Source organism: Diabrotica virgifera, chromosome 7 (assembly GCF_917563875.1).
Source record: "Diabrotica virgifera virgifera chromosome 7, PGI_DIABVI_V3a".
Classification (NCBI taxonomy): Eukaryota; Metazoa; Arthropoda; class Insecta; order Coleoptera; family Chrysomelidae; genus Diabrotica; species Diabrotica virgifera.
Window position 1 is genome coordinate 212,860,738 of NC_065449.1, and position 20,865 is coordinate 212,881,602.

Here is a 20,865-nt window from a genome sequence, read left to right on the forward strand (position 1 = left end):
AAATCTGAGACTTTTTATGTTAAAAGTTCTTTCTGGTACATCCTTAATCTGCGAATTTAACAATTTATAAGACCGCAGACGACGAATATAGAAAACAAAAAGGATTCCTTAAGAATTTGAAAAAGAATTTGACAAATCATTCAAATTCCCATTGGGACCCGATCCAGCGACATCTCTTAACAAATTGAAGAGTCTCAGATGCAGAATTCACCATTAAAATGGTAAATAGTTATTTAAATCTGAGACTTTTCATGTTGAAAGTTCTTTCTGGTACATCCTTAATCTGCGACTTTAACAATTTATAAGACCGCAGACGACAAATATAAAAAACAAAAAGGATTCCTTGCAATCACATTCCGTTTTCATTCGTCTCGGAAAAGGACAGAAGATGAACTTTCTAGTACTCAAATCTGAGTAAAGATAGAAAAGTAAAATATGGTTTTGCTTGTTTTTGATTCAGAGGGATGCACAATCACTGGACAGCTGTTTTCACCATTTCAGGCTTTTTGAACAGCGCTAGCGTGCACTCCTCTGAATCGAAAAACAGCTCAACCATCAATTTACGGGGAATTTAAAAGATCCTTCAAATTCCCATTGGGACGCTATCCAGCGACATCTCTTAACAAATTGAAGAGACTCAGATGCAGAATTCATCATTAAAATGGTAAATAGTTATTTAAATCTGAGAATTTGAGTACCTTGAAATAACAGTTAAAAAAGAGAGAAAGAAGAGAGAAACATAGATAAACGGAACGGGTGTTGAAAGGTGGCAAAGCAGTAGGATCATTAAACACACTGTTGAAGGCAAAAAACGTGTCCAGGGCAGCCAAGATTCGAACTTATTCGAATTAAGCCGAGAAAAGTTTTTGATGATATTGTTGGAAAACCAACCATAGAATTATAAATGTCTAAATATTTATGTTGTCAAAGGCCACACTTCCAAAACTTGCGGTTCCTCAAAAATTCGCATTACCACTTACTTCCGAAAAATCACTTCCACTTCCGGCCTCTCCAAAAGTTGAACAGTAAGTAACGCCACGCCGCTCTCTAGCTCTCAGCATTTTTCATCGTTTGTAAGTTAAGTTCTCATCTTGATCATATCTTTTTTCAATGTACTAAGTTTCAACAGCATTCAAACTCTCTCTATAAAAATTTAATTAAACTTGGTATGCATGCACCATTCAATATCCAGTCTCTGCTGGCTACAGGCTCACAACAAATATACAATATCATTATAAATTTCTTGTCAGATACACGCATGGTCTTATAAGATTTGTACTCGGGCATGATATTTTTTATGATTTAAGTTCAGATTTGCATCCTTTTTTATCATAAATGTTATATCACTTTATCAGAGATCCATTATTGTTTTTATTGTATTATTATTGTATTGTATTATTTATTGTATCACTATATTGTTCCTGTTTAATTTTGTATTAGGGATAGGACTTTATATTCTTTTTTGCACGATTGATCATTTTTGACTGTTTACCGTGACAGATTTTACGTCAGTAGGTGACATTTACTAGCAACTCGACGGTAAGTAATCCAACTCGACGGTAAGTACTCCAACTCGACGGTAAGTAATTCACTTACTGTCGAGTTAGAAAATCTCTTAATTATAAATAAACCAGTCACCTACGCATGCAAAATCCTGTAATCTGTAAGTACCTACAATACTTATCCTCAAATTCGACAGGTCTTCACGAGAGTTTGACGCCCAAGGAGGAAATTTGTGGCACACGCCCGTTTTCCCATCTAGGTATAAAGGAGACTAACGAGGAATGGCGGACAAAAACAGACCAGTAGCTAATGGTGATGTATAAGAGATGTTGGGATATGTAACGAGTGCCACAAGAAAGAAATGCTGTAAGAGTTTTGCAAGCCGGAGGAAAAGGGAACTTTAAAAGAGGAGGAAGACCACGAAGAAAGTAGTTTGATGCCATCCGGACTGACTGTGAATTTTGGAAACAAACCACAAGGTCTGTAGTTAAATCTACATATTTTTGTCTTTGATATTTTGACTTCCAATCCGGAAATCTTTTTCAAAAGAACTAATATAATAATGATCCTGGAGTTTGCTGCTCGGAACAGTTTAAAAGAACTCCAAGCGAACCATTTCCTGAGGTTTTACAATATTCTATCCCGTTATATGCTGCGCTTACCTCCAATTTTTCCCTAGATAACCACTTGTAACATTTGATATTTATCTGCGTGTATAACGTGTCCCAGGTTCTATAATTTTCTCCTGTTAAGAGTCAATACCATTTTTTTGTGTTTGTTCATCTTATAGAGTGCTACTTGCATAGTTATTTTGTTCTTCCAGGAGATTTTTAAATGCCTCCATCTTACTCATGCATTGCTTATGCAGCGTCCGTGCCTCTACACCAGGGGTCACCAATTAGTTTCCCTGAGGGTCCGTTTCGAAAACCTATGACACTTCCGGGGTCCGGATTTATGCTGCCTGTGTCTGACTGTTCTGATTCGGTTTATTTGTGGATTCTTGTTAAAAAATATCCCCTATAAACAAATCAGATGGGTGTCGGGCCAAATTTTTGGGCAGAAATTGTTTAATATTTTTTTTAATAAATTCAAAAAATCACCTTTTTTGCCCGCGAAAATTTTTTTGGGCCATAATCTTAAATAAAAAAGATCTGTTATTTTATTAAAACTTAAGAGTTTTCAAGCATGGCAAATGCACATTTTCGCATTTTCAGGTTTTAAATCGCTTATAACTCGAAAACTATCAACTTGAAATATGACAAGAGACCTTTATTTTTTATAATTACCTAAGAAACCTAAAAATGCATTTTTCGAAGCAAAAAAGTAATTTTGAATTTGCTCAAAAAATTGTTTCATCGGGCACCCTTCTGATTTGTTTAAAAAGGGGACCTTTTTGAACAGGAATCCGCAAAGAAATCTAGTCAGAAACATTTTTTATACGAAAGTGGCCTCACACATGGACTAATATGGAAAGAAAAACTAATAATTTCTGATTGTTTTTTGGTTACTGTATACTTTTCTTTAAGTTCTCCTGGTACAATAAATAAAATATAAATTCATTGTGTATTGTTTTAATGTTATTATCAGTATATTTTGAAAACAGCAGTATTGTAAATTGTTACTAAGAATATTTTAAAAATTAGGAATTTATATTTTGAATGCTAACGAAGTTTTTAGACATCTTCAATTTTGTAGAAAGGTAACTGAATTTAAAATAAATAATCACAGTACAAAATGCTAATTAACATGTTATCTTTTCTACATTATTTTCAGTGCAAGGTGTTTGTTGCAAACTTATTAAATCTGATTATTTCATTCATAGGAGATTCTGACCAATAGAAAGCTACAGAAATCTGAATTAAATCGATAATGTTTGATAATCTCCCGTCGTTAAATATATTACGTCAGATGCCCTTCGTTGCTACGAAAAAATACATTCAGTGACATTAATGACAATTAATGTTTTAAAAATTATAAAAGTGATGACTTTCAATCGTCAAATATTTATAAAAACTGTGTGTTTAATGGTACTTACATAAATAAATTACAATAAAATTTTGGTTTTGAACAGTTTTATTCATGAAATAATCGCAACAAATTGCACTCGACCTCTGAAATTAATATAGAATTTTTGCTCTCGTGACACTTTGACATAATTTCACTCGCCTTCGGCTCGTGAAATTAAAACTGTCAAAGTGTCACTCGGGAAAAATTAAATAATTTCAGAGGTCTTGTGCAATTACTACTGAAAATTATTTTAATTAAATGCACATCTGAAAAGTACTCCTACTTAACATGTGGTAGAGAGGAAATGAATATAAAAAAATGCATATGATAATTTTATATTACAGCTTACTTACTTTCAAAATTAATGATTAGTAAGTATAACAATAAGGGGGAAAACTCTTTACAAAATTAAATTATCAGAGAGAAAAATGACATTTTTTATGTACAACTTGTCTGAAGTTTGGAGTGAGTTTAGTGCAACTGAGTCTCATTAGGGAGTTGAGATATTCATCTGTTAAGTGAGATCTCTACCGATTTTTAATAAAGTCCATTCTTGATAAAGCGGCTTCGCACATATAAGTTGAGCCAAACATAGTACACAATTTCATGGCCAAACATTTTCAAAATTGCCAAACACTAGGTATATTCTGAATTTATTGACGGTCCGCACAAAACTAGCTCACGGTCAGGATGCGGACCGCGGTCCGCTAATTGGTGACCCCTGCTCTACACTATACAACAAGACTGAGAAGACATTTAAGCATAAGTTCTGGAGAATTGCATTTCTTTTCAATTCAAGCTCCATAATTTCTCCTATACGTGTGTTTTCCAAGTATTCACTCTTATCAGGAGCACGTCAACTGTCATTTCAACCTCTTTTCTTTTAGAAATGGACACAAAAGATGGTATTGTCCAACGGTAAATTGTAGATCTATTTTTCTCGTAAATGAGAACAAGAATAAAAAACCGCTAAACGCCGTAAAAATGAGTGGCGCATAAAATATTCCAGCTACTAAAGATCTGATATGAATGTTACGTGGCGCGAAAATGGATTTTCATTTGATGCAAAACAAAATTCTAGTTTTATTTTAAAAGATTTTTCCATAATATTTGCTAAATTTGAAGTAAACGCGCCACAAAAGAGTAACTTTGATACAGTTTGAATTTTGAAACTCTTTTGTGGCGCGTTTACTTCAAATTTAGCAAATATTATGGAAAAATCTTTTAAAATAAAACTAAAATTTTGTTTTGCATCAAATGAAAATCCATTTTCGCGCCACGTAACATTCATATCAGATCTTTAGTAGCTGGAATATTTTATGCGCCACTCATTTTTACGGCGTTTAGCGGTTTTTTATTCTTGTATCAGGAGTTTTTCAAAGTTATTTATAAATTAAATGTATGAAGTTGAATGCAATGTTCCTTTATTACACGTCAAGCTTTATAAATGGTCACCTTTGTTGCATTATCTCCCAAATCATCTAGTATCCATCGAATGTACACTAGATTTTTTTCTATTCGAAATAGATTGAAAAAAAAATATATTGAGATGGCCGGTAAATGAAGTCGGATTGCCCGTTGCCAGATCAAATTTAGCGTCGTAACCACTACAACTCATAAACCATGGGGAATAATCGTTAATTGGATTATACTTTTGTATCTTAATAACTTCTCTAAACGGCTTAACCGATTTTGATCAGTAAATATGAGTTTGAAACGTATTGACCAGTAGTATCTGATGGATCTAAGGTCAAGTATGATAATTGAAGCTATTAGGTACAGGAATTATTTAGCTTTCGAAACCGTTTTTCCCACAGAAAATAGATTTTATCATATTTATGAAGCCTATAACCTAAAAATTTGAATTTTCCCGGATATGAGGTATACATCGTTAGATTCGTCTTGAGTCCTTATACAAACGCTAAGTTACTGGCACAATTCGTATGTTGAAATGTTGAGTAATTGTCGAAAAACCAAAATTTTCAAAGTTTAGTTTTTCAGTTTCTCGGCTATACTGAGCCGTGTGTATGTCTGATCCTGACGGCTTGGACACCATTTGAAAGCTTAAGTCAACACTATTGATTTGATATATTTGCGGTTCTCATGCCTCTTCTTGATCCGAATATATATACCCCCAAAAAATATGCCGTTTTGTACCTACAAAGTCCTATAGCTGGCTTATGGGTGGTCAAAAGTCACAAACTACACCGGTTCTAAATCGGCCCTGACCCCCTCTTTAAATACAGAGAAAAAATATCAAATCGGTTTAACTTTTAAACACACATACATACATATACACAAACATTTTCCCTTTTTTAAATAAAAATTGAGTCACATTTCTAAGCTCTATAACTTTTGAATGGTATAACCGATTTTAAAAATTAGACATGCGTTGGAAAGGTAATGATCAGTTCTATTAGAAACCGCAAAGGTTGGACTTAACTTTTCGAAGTTTTTGGGAGTTTTGGGGACCAGAACGAAAAACAGACCCTTAATACGAAGGGCCGTAAAATCGACACCCTTGGACCAAAATGGATGGTTGACATATGAATGGATGAGTCTTTTTCTGAACTTGATGATGGGAGTTGGCACAATTTTCAATTCAGTCAGATTTAGAAAATTGAAAATTTCGTGTATATAATAGTGTCGCGTGTAGGGGGGTGTATTTCTGCGCCACTGGCGAGAACTGCCGTTATCTGGTAATCTTTTCGATATAAAACTAACAGCTTCGATAACTAATAAATCGAAAACTATTAATTTTATCAAAAAAATGTATAATGAACATTTTTTGTTTATAATTAATATTTTTACCAGCATTTGCGGTCAAAATATAAAAAAAAAATTTCCACCCTCGAGATGAGGTGGCAACTACCCCCTTGGTAAAAGCGTCTTTCGGCATCATATAGATTTTGATCCTTGGACTATCCACTACTTATTGTCAAATTTTTAAACAAATCTATCCATTCTGTAAAAATTGCGAAGTGAAAAATTTCAGTTACTGGACTAATTATACCTTTGGAGCTCTATAATTTCTGAACTGCTTACCTGATGTTGATCACTAAACATGAATTTGAAACGTATTGACAAGTAGTATCTGATGCATCCAAGATCGAGTATGATAACTGAACGTATTACAGGAATTATTGAGCTTGAAAAACCGTTTTTCCCATAAGAAATAGATTTGATCATATTTGTGAACCCTATAACTTAAAAATTCGAATTTTACCAGATATAAGGTATACACCGTTAGACGCGTCCTGAGTCCTTCTACAAACGCTCAGTTATTGATGCAATTCGTAGGTTGAAATTTTGAGTAATTGTCGAAAAACCAAAATTTTCAAAGTTTAATTTTTCAGTTTTTTGGCTATGGTGAGCAGTGCGTATGTCTCAGCTTGATCGCTTAAGGGCCATTTGAAAGCTTAACTCAACGCTATTAATTTGGTGTATTTGCGGTTTTCCTGTCTTTTCTTGAACCTAAGATCTATACGCCCAAAAAATATGCTATTTTGTATCTACTTAGTCCTCTAGCTAACTTACGGGTAGTCAGAAGTCAAAAATTAGACCGGTTCTGAATCGGCCCTCACACCCTCTTGAAACACAAAAAAAAAATTCAGATCGGTTTAACTTTTCCACATACATACATACAAACATACATATTCACAAACATTTTCCATTTTTTAAATAAAAATTGAGTCATATTTCTGAGCTCGATAACTTTTGGATAGTACAACCCTTTTCAAAATTAAACATGCGTTTGAAAGGTAATGATCTATGCTATCAGAAGCCGCAAAGGTCGGGCTTAAATTTTTGAAATTTTTGGGAGTTTTGGGGACGAGAACGAAAAACAGGCTGTAAATGGGAAGGGCCGTAAATTCCACACGCTTGGACCAAAATGGAGAAGTAACATATGGATGGACGAGTCTTTTCGTAAACTTTAAGATGGGATGTGGCCCAATTTTCCATTCAGTCAGGAATAGAAAATCGAAAATTTCGTGTATATAATATAGTGTCGCTTGTAGGGATGTTGTGCACCACTGGTGAGAACTGCCGTTCTCTGTGGATTAATCTTATTTATTAATTATATATCTAACTTATTTTAATTAAAATATTAAAGTGATTTTAATGTTTTTGTTGTTGTTTGTTTGGGTTTATATGATTGCCGACACTAAATCCATTCGCCAATTTTACTATTTTTTATTCTATTAGTAATTTTTTCGTATATTATCCTAAAACTAATACTATAATATAATAAACAATTCTACTAATAAATAATTTATATAATAACTTATTTATTTTTTTCTAAATGATGTTCTCAGAGTTCCACAGCAAAAACTGCAACATTCTTCTTTAGCCCTCTACTTAATTCGAAAGCTTTTTACTATGGACAGTCCAAGTTCGTCATTCATTTTTATCTACATATTTTTTTTATATTTTTTCAATTATTATATATTTTTTTTTCTTTTTTTTTATATATCTTTTTTATATTTTTTCGTTCTTTTTTTTGTTTTTTTTTTTATTTTTTTTTAATTTTTTTTATTATTTTTTTTTTCATATTTCTTTTCTTTTATTTTTTTTTTCTTTTCTTTTCTTTTTCTTTTAACATATAACAATTTACAAGAAATACTTACTCTATATTTTACAATTACAATTTAAGTTTAATATCTAAAATATGTTTATACAATAGTCGGTATACCAACTCATTATTTTCTAATGTTAATAAATAATTTAAATTAATGGGATGGTGGACATCAGTCAAAGAATACAGTGAATTTAAAAACATATTAACTATATTAGAGATAACAGAACAGGTCAAAATTGTGTGTTGTAGATTGCCCAACTGTCCACAAATACATTGTGGAGTATCAGCTATATTATTTTTAAATAAATATGATGGAGTAAGACAGCGGTCAAATCTCATTCTGCATATGGTTCTTGTCATATCTTTTGTCGACTCCATTTTAGAAAACCAAGGTTTATCCGTTATATAGTTTCTGATTGATCTGTAGTGGTTTCCTGTATTTACTTTTTCATCAATATACCTTTCTTTCCATTCTTTCTTAATCTCTTTGAATAAATTTGATTCAATATCTTTTGGCGTACAAAGATAATGGGTTAATACTCCTTGTGTCACCGCGTTTTTAGCCAATTCATCTACCATTTCATTTCCAGTTATCCCACAGTGGCTTTTAACCCATGCCAACTTAACAGACTTTCCTTGTTGCTGAAGTTCTTTAATTTTATTTATGATATATAATTCAATGTAGTTCACTTTTGATTTAGGATTTATAGCACTAATTTTACTAAGAGAACTTTTACTGTCATTAAAAATTATAAACTTTGAATGATTTATATTAGATAAATATTTTAGTGCTTCCATTATCGCTATTAATTCAGCTGTGTATATACTCATAATAGAATTTAGTTTAAACATTTTACTAATTTTATTACTGCTATCCCAATAGGCACACCCCACACCTTCAATATTTTTTGATGCATCTGTATATAGCATACAATAATCTTTGAACATTTGTGAACTGTCGGAGATAAGCACTAATTTTCTTAAAGATAGAGGCAAATTGCTATAGATTTTAATGTTAAAATATGCCAAAAGTTTTAATGTAAGAGCTTGTTTAAAACAAACTGAACGTACAAAAAAATAAACTGGTCTGTATGAGCAAAGCTCAAGAACAGAATTAAAAATTGATAACACAATTATATTTTTAATTGAAAAGTTCGACGTTGAATGAAACTCACGAAAAAACGAGCAAGATTACAAATTGATTTACCAGTTTTAAAACTTCAGGGTAACATGAAAAAAAAAATACAAATATTTATTTCTCGTCTACTGGTTTCCGAAAGGATAATATCTTAAACCTACTCTTCTTCTGTTAAGGAATATAAATTACATTTGCCGAGAGATAAAGTTTTATTGTTCTACATTATTATTTGGGTTTCTTTTAATTTTCCAAAATAAACAGTACCGAAATTTAGCTGGTTGTGAATTTTCAAACGTAATATGTATTTATTTGATAGGGCTTATTTGTTATTAACTAACATATTAACAGTGGTCTGTTATTAAATCCGTCGTGAAAATGGTCCCCACAACTGAGGAGAAAATGTTTATAGAAGAGCATTCTGCAGAGGTGTTATACTTACAACAGCGACCGTGATCTCCATCTTCAAAGGCTTCTAGGCCGATACTGAGCAATGCAGAGAGGTGAAAGAGGTGGGGTGAGAAAGAGAGGGAGTCGATGTGTGTAGGGCAGTGCTACCAAATTTCTTCCAGCATGACGCACTCTTTCTCAGAGTGCGCTATAAGATATATTCACTTTTGTCTCCTTTGCAGTGGGAGCACTCTGCTGGGAGCGGCCTTCTAGAAAGACAATCAGCGTACCTGTGGCTATCTCCGGCCGGATGATCAATCTTGAAATCATGCTCTTGGAGTCGTTCAATCCATCTGGCTATCTGGCCTTCTGAATTCTTAACCACTTAAGAACAGCATGGCCGGTTCGGATTAGAAACTTCCTTCCATAGAGTGATTGACAGAAGCGTTCTACTGATTTCACTACTGCTAGAAGTTTTTTTAGAGTAACGCAATAATTTCGCCCAGGCTTTGAAAGCACTTTACTAATCCTGTACTGCTTGAATCTGAGATAGCATCTCTCCAATCCCCACATTACTTTATCTGTCTTCTTCTTCTTCTTAGACTTCGTCCACGTTTGGACATAGGCCTCTCCCAACTCCTTCCATCGGTCTCTATCCTGAGCAACATATTTCCAATTCGTTCCGGCTACTCTTTTAATATCATCAACCCATCTCATCTGTGGTCTTCCTCTCGGTCGTTTACATTGGTAAGGTCTCCAATGTTGTATCGTTGCATTCCAACGTTGGTCTTTTTGTCTAACAGTGTGGCCTGCGAAGCTCCATTTAAATTTGGCAACTTTTGTTGTTATGTCCTCGACTTTTGTTTTTGATCTTACCCAGTCCTTCCTCTTTTTATCTGACAGTCGTATACCTAACATTGCTCTTTCCATAGCTCTTTCTGTTGTGGCTAGTTTATTCATATTTGCCTTGTTTAGGGTCCAGATTTGACACCCATATGTCGTGATAGGAAGGATGCACTGGTTGAACACTTTGGTCCTCAAATATTGAGGTATTTTGCTGTTCTTAAGTAACCAACCAAGTTTTCCAAATCCTGCCCATGCTAGTCTTGCTCTCCTATTAATTTCCGCACTTTGGTTTTCTTTGTCTAGTTTCAGGATTTGGCCTATGTAGAAATATTCCTGGACTTTTTCTATCTCAGTGCCATTTATAGTTATGCGTCTGGGGTCATCTGTGTTTGTCATTATTTTTGTTTTCTTCATGTTCATTTTCAGGCCGACGTATTGGGAGCTGCCTGCGAGTTCCTCCATCATAATTTGCAGTTCCTCGAATGAGCTCGCTATAATCACAATGTCGTCAGCGAATCTGAGGTGGTTTAGCTTCTTGCCATTAACGTTAATGCCATAGGTTGACCAATTTGTCGTTTTGAAGACAAAAGCTTTGGCGATATTACGTCTCCTTGTCTCACGCCTCTCTTAATAGGGATGGGATTTGTATTTTCGTCTAGTTGTACTATCATAGTTGCATTTTCATATATATTATGTATTAGTTGTCTGTATCTCGAATCTATTCTACAATATTAATAGCTTGTTCTATGGCCCACATCTCGATACTATCAAACGCCTTTTCATAGTCTACTAAGGCAAGAAATAGGGTAGTTGGTATTCATTTGCCTTCTTTATCAATGCTCTCATTGTCAGCAGATGGTCTGATGTACTATATCCTTTGCGGAAGCCAGCCTGTTCCACTGGTTGGTAATTGTCCATTTTGTAGGTCAACCGGTTGTTAATAATTATCATGAATAGTTTGTATACTTGACTGAGCAACGATATCGGTCTATAATTCTGTAGGTCACATTTGTCCCCTTTTTTGTGTAAAAGTATTACTAGACTTTCGTTCCAGTCTATAGGGATCTTGTTACTATGGAGACATTTATTAAATAGCTCTGTTAGTATAGGGATTGTTACTGTTTTGCTTGTTTTCAAGAGCTCGGCAATTATACCGTCCTGTCCTGGAGCTTTATTATTTTTTAGTTCTTTTAAAGCTCTTTCTATTTCGAATCCCTTTATATTTGGTAGTACTTCTGATCCCACGTTTTTTATTTTTCTTTTGACGTTCTCCTTTGTTGATTCATTAGGCTGGCTTTGCGAGCTGTACAAGCTTTTGTAGAAGTCTTCGACTATTTTTGTAATTTTATATTTGTCCTTCTCTTCCTTACTATTGGCGTCTTTAATTTTGATGATTTTTTGAACACCCAGTGCCGGTCTTAGACATTTTAAGCCTCTGTTGTTTTCAATGACTCGCTTTATTAAGTTCTCGTTCCATTTTTGTAAGTTGCGTTTTAGTTCTTTTCTAATTGTTTTATTAAGTTCTATGTATTCTTGAGTATGGCGTTTGTTTTGCGTTAGTAGTTGTCGTCTTTCCGTCATTAGTTGTTTAGTTTCGTTGCTTATTTTGTCTTCTTTAGTACTTGTTTTCTTTGCGACCTTTAGTCCGGCTTCGAGAAGGTTCTTATTGATTTAGGTATCGAGGTACTTTATCTGTATCTAAGATATTCTTTCCTTCTGGCAGTAGGTACCCTAATATTAGCACTGTGATTAAATGCTTCTTCAAAGCTTCAAAAGAAGTTTGGCAGTTTCCATCCCAGCAATAATCCCTTGCTTCCTCTGTAAGTCGCGTCAATGGTGAGGTATATCGGCAAACTTTTTAATGAACCTCCGATAGTAAGTACATAGCCTCAGAAAACTTCACAAAAAAATAAAAATTACGTCAGAGCAATTTTGTAGACGGTTTTTCAGCGGAGTATTTTTCTATTAAGTAGTAAGCAGAAATAAAATTTCATTAACCAATACAATATAGTGATAAAGCCCTATGAGAATTATTTACTGTTGCTAATTCCAAGTGTCACGCGCCGTTTTTTAGTTTCTTCTTAATTGGTTATTTCGTATTTTCTTATTTCTTTCCAGGACACAAATCTCTCTCGTTTAATTAAAAGAAAATCTCAAGGTGTAAATTACAGCACGAGCCGAGAACCATATTTTATTAATTTACTTGTTTAAGCAACCGATTCTGCCACCTAGAACTAATAGTAGCACGAACTTGGTACACAAAACTGAAAAACTAATTAAATTCTTGTAAACGATATGAAATGAATCTTTTCGTATTCGAAAACTGCTCTCCTTTGTCCCGTAAAAATCTCCACGAGAATTGCAAAATGAAATTGCTGATTGTGCCCTTGTGGAACGAAACAATTTTGCTCTATTTTACCCTTGTTGAATCTCCGGGGAAAGCAATTAGCACTGGAAACGGAATCAGTTTTGTTGTTGCGATACAAAATAAGGTTAACAGCACATTTCAGTGAACTATTTTGACCGTAGGCCGATTATTGATAGGTACAAACTTACCTATTAGAAGATAATTTTCCCTACATACATTTAAAAAATTCAGACTCTACTGTTAAGCAATTTTTAATGTATCTGCTTACAAATGGAAGCATTTAACAGGGTTAAATTAAAGCACGTTATCCATTTGTTAAACTCAAAAGAGGTACTATAGGAATAATTAAAACGATCGAAAACATCTACCAGAACCACACAATAAAAGTAAAAGTAGAAGATGGACTAACTGATCCAATTAAAGCTGGCAATGGGAAGAGCATAGGAAGAAGAGGCATCTCCTGGCTGAGGAACCTTAGAGAATGGTTTAACTGTAGTTGATTACAACTATTCAGAGCAGCAGTCAACAAATTGACCATAGCAATTATGATATCCAACCTCCGATAGGAGAGGGAACTTTAAGAAGAAGAAGAATGGGATAAGACATGGGATTCCTTGAGTCCTTTATTGTTTAACCTGATCATGGTGGATGCAATAATAAAAAAAGTAAGAACTAAAAAGGATACCAAATTGTAAGAAAAACTACTTAAAATAATCTGCTATGAAGACAATGCAATACTAATCTCTCAAAGTGAATATGATTTACAACGTATGCTGCACCAATTTAACATAACCGCCAGAAAATTGAACATCCTCAAAAAAAAAAAAAAATAAAATGCATGGTTATAACAGCAAATCCAATAAGATGTAAATTGGAGCTGGAGTGTCAGATAATAGAACAAGTGATGTAGTTTAAATATCCAGGCATCACACTATCTAGCTACGGAAGACTCGGAACAGAAGTGGAAGATCAAGTTATTAGACCAAACAGAGCCGCAGGTTGCCTGAATGGCACAATGGAGAAATAAGAATATCGAAAAAGAAATGAAAGGCAGAACTTACAAAACAGTAATCAGGCCAATAGTGGCATACGCGGCAGGAACACTACCCGACACAGATAGACCAGGGCGCATCTGTAAAAATATTAGTACATTTGGACGTTGAGAGATGACTCAAATTTTTTTAAAGAAATTGCTTGAAAATAACTCAAATAATAATATAGAAAATATAGTAATGAAACACAGACCTACTCACAATCATTTAATTATACTTTGACGACCGGTTTCGATCTCTACAATATACAGATCATCTTCAGGTCGGCGTTACAAGTAGTTAAATGATGCCGTTACAAGGATTGCGTTGCAACTTAGTTGTTGTCATATTAGTACGTCCAAATTATGCTAATTGGTTTGTTGGGATAGTGATAGGGTAAACAGACATGTTACGTAGGTTAAAACACAGTAAGATTTCGAATTTGGAATGGATCCTGAAGGAAGATGCGTATGTGAAACGGGTGATGTTTTGTTCGAATGGAGAAAGACAATGCTCCAGGGGTTACGTATTAATTGTAGCAAAGTATGAAATGTTATTCTAGACTCTTGTACAAATGTGATGGTCTTAGCTCGTAGATGTTATACGATGCGGGCAGAGGTCAAAGCATAGGTAATGACAAATAGGAAATTGTTGTAATAAATTAATCTAATTTAAGATGTGTTGTTCTCAGTAAATTAATTTACTAATTTACAGTTAATTTACTAATTTACTGAGAACAACACATCTTAAATTAGATTAATTTATTACAACAATTTCCTATTTGTCATTACCTATGCTTTGACCTCTGCCCGCATCGTATAACATCTACGAGCTAAGACCATCACATTTGTACAAGAGTCTAGAATAACATTTCATACTTTGCTACAATTAATACGCAACCCCTGGAGCATTGTCTTTCTCCATTCGAACAAAACATCACCCGTTTCACATACGCATCTTCCTTCAGGATCCATTCCAAATTCGAAATCTTACTGTGTTTTAACCTACGTAACATGTCTGTTTACCCTATCACTATCCCAACAAACCAATTAGCATAATTTGGACGTACTAATATGACAACAACTAAGTTGCAACGCAATCCTTGTAACGGCATCATTTAACTACTTGTAACGCCGACCTGAAGATGATCTGTATATTGTAGAGATCGAAACCGGTCGTCAAAGTATAATTAAATGATTGTGAGTAGGTCTGTGTTTCATTACTATATTTAATATGGACTCACATATGCAACCCATTCAATTTTTTAAATAATAATATTTGAGTTATCCTCCCTCTCAAAAAGGTCCGGAACATTGTTTAAATAATCAAAATGTCAAAAAATGAAGGAAAAATTCGATTTTTTCCTCCGTTTTTTGATTATAACTTTAATAGTATTCATTTCCGAGAAAAGTTGAACTAACATAACAGTTGTGTAATTAAATTTCCTATAATATAATTTAAAAAATAGTCACCCTTACTGTAAAATAGTAATAATTGCGAAAAAAAAAACATACAAAAACAAGTATTCGCATTTTACGTTTTTCAACCATTTATGCTACACCTAGGACCTTCAAATTTTACCCAGAAAAACTTTATGATATATTAAAACAACACTGTAAATTTCATTAAGACCGGTTTAATAGATTTTGCAAAATAAATTTTGAAATCCAGCTTTCGCAAAAAAAATCATTTCTCCAAAATGTTACAGGACTTAAAATAAAGCAGATAGCAAGTTGAAATTTTTTTTGCTTATAGAAGTGTACTGTACGTTTCATTTGAAATTTGTAAAATTAAAATCAATTAACTATCACGGCGTCAGGAAATTTTTAAATAAACATTAATTATTGGTGCTACGCGCAGGACAGTGGATAGTTTGCTCTGATTGGGCATTCCAATGACCTTTGATAATGATCGGTACATTTTAATTTTTATTACATTTCGATATAAATAAATAAATTTGTTTATTGTAAAATAAAAACACATACTCTATCCTTTGAAATAACACTTTTTTTAGCAAAAACTTTGTTTGTTCATATATTTTAACTTAGAGAATAAAAGTTTATTATTTTTAAACATATGCAATTGTTTAAACAATATTTCACAAACAATAATAAAATTAGTTTGATTTTTGTGGAATTAAAATATTAAAATACAACAAAATATAGAGTAAGAAAATAATATATTACATAAAGATTTGAAGAAATTTTGGTGGAAATCAACTTGTGTGAATCGAACACCGCTGTCCTGCGCGGAGCACCAAAAATTATTGTTTATTTAAAAAATTTCCTGACGCCGTGGTAATTAATCGATTTTAATGAAACGTACAGTACACTTCTATAAGCAAAAAAAAATTCAACTTGCTATCTGCTTTATTTTCAGTCCTGCAAAATAAAAAAAAATGATTTTTTTTTGCGAAAGCTGGATTGCAAAATTTGTTTTACAGTGTTGTTTTACTATATCATAAAGTTTTTCTGGCTAAAATATGAAGGTCCTAAGTGTAGCATAAATGGTTGGAAAACGTAAAATGCGAATACTTGTTTTTTTATGTTTTTTTTTTCGCAATTATTGCTATTTTGCAACAAGGGTGTCTATTTTTTAAATTTTTAACCAATTTTATGTTGTAATTACGCAACTTTTATGTCAGTACAACTTTTCTCAGAAATGAATAGTTTTAAAGTTATAATCAAAAAACCAATAAAAAAATCGAATTTTTCCTTCATATTTTGACATTTGATTATTTAAACAATGTTCCGGACCATTTTGAGTGGGAGAATAACTCAAATATTATTATTTGAGTTATTTTCAAGAAATTTCTACAAAAAAAATTGAGTCACCTCTCAACGTCCATCTCAAAACAGATGCGCCCTGGACTAAGAGGACAAAAATATTGCTCGAAACAGCGGAGATGAAAACCCTTCGAAAAATCTATGGTAAGACTCTATGGGACAGAGCTAGATGTACAGATATGCGACGTAGATGCAAGGTGGACAACATTGATAACTGGGTAAGAAACATAAGAATAGAATGGAATGACGAGATAAACCGAATAACAACCAATAAAGTAGTAAGGACAGCGAAAAACTGTTCCCCAATAGGAATACCACGAAAACGATGGAACGACAACTTACTAGAGGCACATTGAAAAAAGAGATAGAGTCATGTCTATACAAAAAGAAGAAGAAGAAGAAGACTTACAAATAGCACATTTTACTACAGTGAGGATTCTTCTAATATTAAGTTTATACTAATCTAAAATAAATAGAAAAAAGAATGAGGGGCACAAAAAACTAAAAGGCTACCGTTCTATCAATTTACTATCACACAAAACACATACACATTTCACAAAAATTATCAAATAAGACTGGAGGCTACTAGTAGATTGTTCATCAGTTGCTCCCATCGAAGTCCATTCCGTGTTGGGGTCTTATTGTAGAGGAAAAAATTCGGGGGGTTCGACGATAATGTTTATCATAAAACTTTTTCTTGAGTTTAGCCGACTGAATGCTGGTAGCTCCTCTAACTCGTTTTGGTGTTTTTCATCGAAAGTTTGCCTAAATTTCTCTACATATTGAGAGGAATATCTATGGTCTTCTGGTGATACGAAACCAGCTGCACGGATAAGCAGAGATTAGAGGCGTCCATTTGATATATCCGATGGTTATACTCCACACGTGACATGCATAATCTCCTGCTGAGATACACAAGGCCTCGATTAAAGACTTTAAACCTGTGGATTTGCATCCCATTTGCTTCCTAGAAGATTCCGGAGAAGATTGTTTCTCGTAATAACCATTTGCTTGTACTCTCGTAATGGTATTTATATCATAGTAAGCGGTCTAATAAGGCACCAAGATGTTTGGGTCTGTCAGGATATTCCAAGTGTTCTCCCTCCCAGGATACGTTGAGGTCACATCACATACACTAGATGGGTATTAAGATGGAATGCACAAACTTGGGATTTAGCTAGGTTTGGTTTTAGTGAGTCTTTTTTGTAACAGTTTAAGCTCACATTTATTTAAAGTCTCTTCACTTAGAAGTGCAATGGCTGGTCTTTCATTTAGATAAATATTTTTCAATATTTTTGATTTTGCGACCCCTTTACAGGTTGAAATATTCTGGCGACCCCCTGGTGTCATAGAAAGCCTAAGAAATAATTTAATTAAAAACTACATACGTCAGGTAATAAGTTTTTCGTATTTTGGTACATTTATCTTTTATTCACGCGGGCCAAAAATTAAAGAACAGCCAAAATTTTGTTTTGCAGTTTGACGAATCTACAGGTGTTTCCGACTGTGTACAGTTTGTAGTACTTGTGCGCCTTGAACCAGATGACAATATCATGGAAGAATGGAAGAAATCTTATTTTGCTAAGCACTTCCTGCCAGAGGTAATCAGGATGATCCTAAGGGGGGTTACAACCTGCTTGATGGTATCTGGGTGGTATGGAATAGTAATGGTGTTAAGCGTATAGAGCTCAAAGTACATCGAAATGGGGGGTTATAACCCCCAAAACCCCCCCTGGTTACGCCCTATGCTTCCAGGAAACACTACTCGCCAGTGTTTGTACGATATGTTTTTAGAAAGCACTTGCAACTACAATATTGATTGGGAAATATATATCGCTATTTGTAGCGATGGCGTTAAAGCTATGAATGGCAAAAATAGCGGACTCATTGCAAAAGAAAACCAATAATGCCAAACATATCTTGGACACACTGTTTTCTTCATCGGCATGCTCTAATGTAGTACCTTCTGATATAAATAACGTTCAAGGAGGTAATAAAAATTGTCAATTCTATCAAAATAAAGCTTTGCAAATCCGGCTATTCAGAATCGTTTGTAAAGATATGAACTTGCTTCATCAAAATCTCCTTTATCACACAGAGGGCAGTTGGCTATCCAAAAGAAAGGTATAGTTCTGGATTTGAGAGCTGAATTGTTAATGTTCTTACAAGATGCAAAATCTAAATATGGTTACGGTTTTTCTGACCCTATTGGCTCTTGAAATTAGCATTTTGGCAGATCTTTTTAGCCACCTTACCAATTTGAACAAGAACCTTCAAAGAAGAGAAGAGAATAATTTAACAACTAAAGATAAAGTAAAAGCATTTCACGCAAAACTTAGTTTGTGGTCAACCTTTCTGCAAAACAAAATGTTTAAGTCTTTTCCATGTGTTCAGAAGATTGATAAAGATAATGCAACAGACCAAAGTTTTGCAGTATCGGATCACATTCCTTGCATTATACAGAGCTTGTATAATTCACAAGAGCAACTTTTGACATAAATACTTTCCAGAGTTGCACTCTGAAGCTGACAATAGGCGTAGATGGATTCTAAACCCTTTGTTGGACACATCAACAGATCTAACTGATATCCACAAAAAAAACTGAAAGAATTCCTTCTAGATTTAGCTGCTGATGGCATGCTTAAAATAGAATTTTATTCGAAAAGTGTCGACGTGCTTTGGATAAAAATAAAACACCAATATCCAAAGCTGGCAAGAGAAACTCTTACATTATTAGTGTAATTCGCCATTTTATACTTGTGTGAACTGACATTTTCTTCAATGGTAGACATTAAAACTAAAAAGAGAAATATACTGCAATTAGAAAATAATTTGATTAGTAAACTTTCAAAAATAGTACCACAATTGGATAAAATTTTTAAAAACAAACAAGCACATCCTTCCTACTCAAATTGAGTTTTAATAACGTCAACTTTTTCTTTCAGTCGGAGACCCTTCGAGTAAGGCTTCGCGACCCCCCTGGGGGTCGCGACCCACAGATTGAAAACACTGATTTAGATGATATATAGGGACTGGGCCAGAATGCTTTCTTGGGGTAGGTCATTTTTCTCCATCTGGTCTTCTTTCCATGTAGCACAATTATTAATGAATTTATCTTTGCTGTTTTTATATAGCGTTGTTGAAGATAAAAATGTCTGTGTTTGTGTGTTTTACTCAGTATGTTTTGCCAAATCACCACGAATAGATATAGCATAAACCAACAAAAGTCGGCTAAATTAATGATCTGCTTAAACTTCTCTGCTGTGAGAGTATGTAGGAGAATCCAAAGCAAAGTTGATTTCACGTCGCTTACAATAACTCTTCGTTTCACAGACCATAACTTGACGAATTTTGCATCGAAACTTAGGCCTACATCCGTAAAAAATTAAACTAATCTATGACCTGTTATAAAAAACCATAGACAACGACGTCTTTTAGCTGAGTGGGCTCTGCGAAAATCAATAGAGAAGGACTCCGATATCAAAAAAGATACCAAGTTTTGGCATTTGGATGATGTAGTGTTGCTGGCAAGAGAAAAAAGAGCTACAGGAGATAATGCAGAGAATAGTAAAAGCAGCGAAGAAAATGGGACTGTACACAAATGAAACTAAAACAAAATGTATGGAGTGGACAGATGATCAGTTCAGGAATGGACAACAATTTAAAGTAGTAGTAGAAGAAGGAAGAGCATACGAATTCGAAATGGTAGAAATATTTACATACCTATGAGCAATAATATCATGTAATCCGAATATTAAAGATTAAATACAAGCTGGAATAATGGGAGGCAATAAAAGTGTACATGCCCTTAATGGAATAGGCAAAAATACAGTTATACAAAACAAGTATACAGCCAATAGTTACATACTGCAGTGAGACATGGACAATGACAAAAAATGAACAAAATTTACTGAAGATCTGCGAAAGGAAAATCCTGAGGAAGATATAAGGAAGAATAATAAGGGACGGTTTATGGATAAGAAGATCAAATCATGAGTTAAGGAATTATACAATCAACCTAATATAATAGGAGTGATGTAGACGATTTCATTTCAGTTCCAACACGCACCTAGTGTTTCTGACGAGTTTGGATATTAAACGAAACACGTCATGTTGAGTACCGGTGAGTTCGAAATTAATTGAAATGTAATCGTCTATTTTATCATATATACAGGGTGTAACAAAAATATAGGTCATAAATTTAATCACATATTCTGGGA

General features: G+C 33.8%; 2 protein-coding genes across 5 annotated transcripts in view; both read right to left on the reverse strand.

Moving 5' to 3' along the window:
* Window positions 1-9,237, reverse strand: part of LOC126887942 (uncharacterized) — a 500,758-nt gene extending 491,521 nt beyond the window's left edge. The window contains exon 1 of the mRNA XM_050655891.1: window positions 8,135-9,237. Within this exon, the coding sequence (XP_050511848.1) occupies window positions 8,153-9,037 (885 nt within the window). The 5' untranslated portion in view covers window positions 9,038-9,237 and the 3' untranslated portion in view covers window positions 8,135-8,152. The remainder of the gene's footprint in view (window positions 1-8,134) is intronic.
* The window catches only part of LOC114340427 (uncharacterized), a 643,253-nt gene that overhangs the window by 323,547 nt on the left and 298,841 nt on the right, over window positions 1-20,865 (reverse strand). The window lies entirely within an intron of this gene.